The sequence below is a fragment of the Schistosoma mansoni genome (genome assembly GCF_000237925.1).
Source record: "Schistosoma mansoni, WGS project CABG00000000 data, chromosome 4 unplaced supercontig 0032, strain Puerto Rico, whole genome shotgun sequence".
NCBI classification, from domain to species: domain Eukaryota; kingdom Metazoa; phylum Platyhelminthes; class Trematoda; order Strigeidida; family Schistosomatidae; genus Schistosoma; species Schistosoma mansoni.
This window is the reverse complement of record NW_017386017.1, coordinates 486,277-491,281: the sequence shown is the minus strand read 5'-3', so window position 1 is coordinate 491,281 and position 5,005 is coordinate 486,277. Positions and strand designations below refer to the sequence as shown.

The 5,005-nt window shown below is 32.6% G+C and overlaps 1 protein-coding gene across 1 annotated transcript in view; it reads right to left on the bottom strand.

Annotated features, from left to right (window-relative positions):
• Positions 1-975: 975 nt before the first annotated feature.
• Smp_149060 (hypothetical protein) overlaps positions 976-5,005 on the bottom strand; it is a gene marked incomplete at both ends in the record, with an annotated part of 4,608 nt that continues 578 nt past the window's right edge. Inside the window, one exon of the mRNA XM_018791115.1 lies at positions 976-1,061. Within this exon, the coding sequence (XP_018645634.1) occupies positions 976-1,061 (86 nt within the window). The remainder of the gene's footprint in view (positions 1,062-5,005) is intronic.

Sequence of the window (5,005 nt, the reverse complement as noted above, 5' to 3'; positions counted from 1 at the left end):
CTGGATTCCAATGCTACCCAATATCCATCTGTGCTTACAATGCTTGTGAAATAAGGCAATATCGAGGCAATACGCACAGTATGCACATATGCCAATAAGAGACTGACCAGTTGTAGTCTTAAACATCAATGGGAAGATTCAAACAAACAATACTAAGTGAATTGTCAACCTTAGCTAAGAATCTAAACATTTAATGATGAAAATAAACCTAAGATATGACTAGTGAGTTTTGAATATAACAAGTGTTAAGCTTAAAGTAAATTATTATTCAGTATATAACGCGGGTTATCTTTTAATTACCTAAGTCATCAGTGTGCACTTTCGTAAGTTACGACAACAAGACGAAGGAATCTTTGAGTTATCCTTGACTTTTACTGGTTCACCAGTTGACGTCGATCTGTGATAAAAGTATCTTTATAAACTTACTGAATAAGAGTACTGAATGAACCAAAAAGCCTTATATAAAAATTCCATCAATATATTTTAAATTTACTCATAGTTTTATCGGTTTATTTATTAACTTAACTCATTTATCATGTACAAATTCGTATACTTGCCTTTGAGAAGAGTTAATTGGGGTTATCTGGCTCTCTAAACCAAAACAGATGAATAGGGTTTCAAATTCATGACGTATTAGCTGTTAATCAAATACTTCCACTACAGACCCACATCTCCACTAGTTCACTTATAATATTCATGCGTACAAAACAAATGACAACTGAAAATGGTATCACATAGTAGACAAGTTGATCCTGTAAATATGCAATAGTATATAATAAATTTCAGCTCACAATTTGGTTCAGCTCTCGGCATAGTTACAAGTTTGTGTGTGGTTTACTATAAACTACTTGTATGTATATTCTATGTAAATATTGGATTACGTATGAAGTTTTCATAGGGATAATTAATGTATACAAATCAAAACTCATTTAACCATTACATCGATCTGAAGGTTATTCGCATAACAAAAAGATCTCATTTAGAGATAAGTTTTTTTAAAAAACAAGAAAAGGGATCATCTAGATTAATCAATGATTGAACAACATATTTTTCTAGTTTATCTGAGTTATAGTAATACACTAATCGATGAACGATGATAACAAAGTACTGAATGATATTCATATAGTATTGTTTGTTTGAATCTTCCCATTGATGTCTTAGGACTGTAACTGATCAGTCTCTAATTGGCACATGTGCATCCTGTGCGTCTTGCCTCGATATAGCCTTAATTCACAAGCATTGTAAGCAAAGATGGATGATGGCTAGCAGTGAAATCCAGGACGTGCGTTTCATCTTACCCAGGATTCGTCAATTGGATGTATCTGCATCTCAGAGTTGATTCCACTACAAGCCACCATCCATCTTTGCTTATAATGCATGTGACTCAAGGCAATATCGAGGCAAGCCGCACAAGATGTACATATGCCAATGAGAGACTGATTGATTGCAGTCCTAAACATCAATGGGAAGTTTTAAACAAACAATGCAAAAATGAATTAAGGTCTATTATTAATAATAATGGTAATGAAGAGATGGGAATCAAAGGGAAATGTCACTGCAAAATTCTATAGAAATTCTCAGCTTACTGTACTCATCAACTTGAAAGAATTAACAACAGATTGACCAATCGAGTATACCGACAACTGGTTAAAGTGAGTTGAAATTACACAAAATATTTAAGCGTAATTTTTTGTTGTTGGATAATAGGAGGTATTTAGTACAAGGTAATGGATCTAGATTTCGAGAGAGCCTAAACTTATTATTTAATTAAATATGTATTTCTGATCGATTGGATTAAATATATCAACCCAAATGAGATTAGTATCAACTAGAATATCTTCATGGTGGCACTGCTGAAACGATAATGATGGCATCTGTTCGAAACCTACTTAGAGAATCACTTTCCTTTAGGATAAAAAAAGATAACTAGCGAATGTGTAACATCACGAAAAATATCTGTAGTACTCCATACTAATCACCTAATTCCGCTGGACAACACACACATTATGTCTTTCAATCAGACAAAAAATATCTCTTAAACGACATTTTGAATTAGTTGGGAAATTTTTACATTTGCCTAGAAATCATTGACAAATTGGAACAAAACACTAGAGTTTGGAGGTAATGTTGTTGGTGAAGTAGTGATAATGAAGATTAATAAAAGTAATCAGAAGACATTCACTGTATCCAAGTAGTACACCCAACTTTTGTAACTGGAACAAAATACTTTCGCTGTTTAACTGAATAAAGCTGATACGGTTTGATGTAAGGAAAAATGTAATACTACAAACGAAGATTTTATTATACACTAATGTTTCTGTATAATAAAGGTTGATAAAAATCTAATTGAAAACAATATGCTTTCTTATGTGTTGTTTGGATTTTAAAGGATTGAACTGGAAGTCGTGAACATAAACCAATTAATAATTTAATGCGTGTATACCATTTACAACATTAACTGACTAAACAGTGTTAACTAACAATTATAGCTAAATTATTGGGTAATATAACTGCTCCTTGCGAACACCTACTTCATGATCATTCAGTTTGAACGGATAGAAGTAGAGACAACTCCAGTGACTTTTCCTTTTACATGTAAATCTACCAGTTTAGCTGATTCGGAGATGCTAAGAGCATCAGTAACAAAATCCATACAACCACTCTTCCAAGTTGCAAACTTCTCGCTTCGCGTACAAAGGAAAGATAATTAAGCAAATTTATTTTACTATTTGACAGACATAATATACAGGTAACCCACGTAAAGGTTTTTGAGTTATTTAAAAGAGACCATGTATTTTGCTATATGGTTTCTATATATGTCTACCGAATCTATTTTAGCAAGATAAATCTTTGAGTTCAACAGAAATTAAACCATAAGTCTTTAAGATCTCCGCCAAGAATATTGATTAACCTTTCATCTAGCTCTTCATTCAATAAACTAGATATAGTTAATATAAACTTGTCATTCACTTCAATTTTCAGCTATTACTCCTATTTTTCAACGTAACTGTTGATAACACTATCATCTTTCGTAATCTGCCTGATTGTAAAATGGTGAGCAACTGATTTATTAAAGAATACTTCTGAACAACTTAACTATGCTGTTTACCTTTATCTTGGATTCATTTCCTTCACTATTAATTTTATAAATAACCATGAATTCTTAATACTGTTGTGTACTGATTTCAGGTGGATGGAGATAGACGGTTCAGTGTTAGTCTGTAGAGTATATATGTAATCTTAGAGGAACTGGTTCTCCCTAACGGATATGAATGTGGATCACCTAGTTTAACAGCCCAAAGTGTTAACACTAATTCATCAGGGCGGTGAGTGGTTTCCTGTAGAACTGAGACCACATGTACCGCTATGTAATTTATCCCGTAATATGAATGATACTGGATCCACTAGAATGGTAAATTGTATAAGCTACACTCACGTCATTATAATTAACAAGTTAGGAGCAGATAATTATTCATATACAATTCTATTGTTTTAAGTTTCTGAATCGACATTAAAAGAACTTTGTTTAATTCGTCTTTCATGACAAAAATATAAATAATCCATATTTATGAATAGATTAATTTTAAGTGAGCAATAACAATAACTCGTTAGTTTACCAAAAAATTGTTGTTACTACTCAAATGTCAATAACTAAGTAGTCCTTACTCTTGAATATATATATATCGCGTAATTTTACTGTTACTCATAAATATTCTAGTCTTGCTGAAACAGACTTTGAAAAACAAATTATTTGTGATTGGAACCTATCTTTTGAAGAAAATAAATCTTGATGGAGTTTTGTTCGCTGAGCTGGATGGTTTGGTCTTGGAGCTTTCATCGTCCTTCTGAACGACATACTCAACATAGAAACAGGAACAAAAATCAAACCAATAGGGAGATACAATCAAAACATATAAATAACCAATGATAAATTTAAGGTCAATAAGAACCAATCAACATCAAGGTGCACAGGACAAGCTGTGAATCACATGTGGAGAAATTCAAACACTTCACTTCTACCCGAAATTTGTGCTGATGATGTCGTTCAGAAGGACGATGAAAGCTCCACGACCAAACCATCCAGCTCAGAGAACAAAACTCCATCAAAATCACCCACCTGAGCTACAAATCTTCTCCACCATCTCAGAAAATAAATCGTTTTGAAAAAAAAACTGTAGTAAGACTTAGCTCAAGAAAATATTACTATTTAATCCAAGAATCAAATTATGAGTTTATATATATCATATGGAACTACTGAATTAGATTGTTTGTGGTTAACATTTATTAGGTGACAGTTTACAAAGTCTTCTGAAATGAGTTATATTTTAAAACGTTTGCTTAACAATAGTTGAATGAGTCACACTGTACAAAAGAGAAACAGTAGGGATATTAGTAGAGAGGTGTTGCAGACACATAAGTTTAAAGTTAGATATCACGGGTTGTCACTGGTAGGTGAATCAATGTAAATCAGATAGAGAGCTCTTAACTGCTGTTTATCCTATTTTGATACCAAGTAGAAGTGTGAGACATTCATTCAAAGCGAAATCGATCTGAGAACCTTCGAATACTCATGAGAAACAATTCAAATTATCTTCATTTCTAAATCTAGTGAATTATCAAACTAAGAAAACATAATCAACTGTCATCTTAGATAACTATTTCGCGCCTGACCATGGGTGAATGCTCTCGTCTACTGCTTTTCACTTGAGACCTAAAGTAAACCTGATCACTGGAAGACCTGAAAATCTTAGTTTTGATTACAAAAAAACAGAATTGTGAATGGGAACTGTTGCTTAGTGTTAACCTAGGATTGAAGCAGGAGGTTCCTGTTCCAAGGTTTTCAGTCGATGTCAATTCATCATGTGAACCAATACGAAACTTTTATTAAAACTATTTATCTACTTATTCTATCAACAGATCATTGTAATTTTAGAATAGATCAGAGGGGGTTTTGTGGAGAATTTATTATTTTCATAGTTTAAATCATGAGTCAATTGAAGCTAGA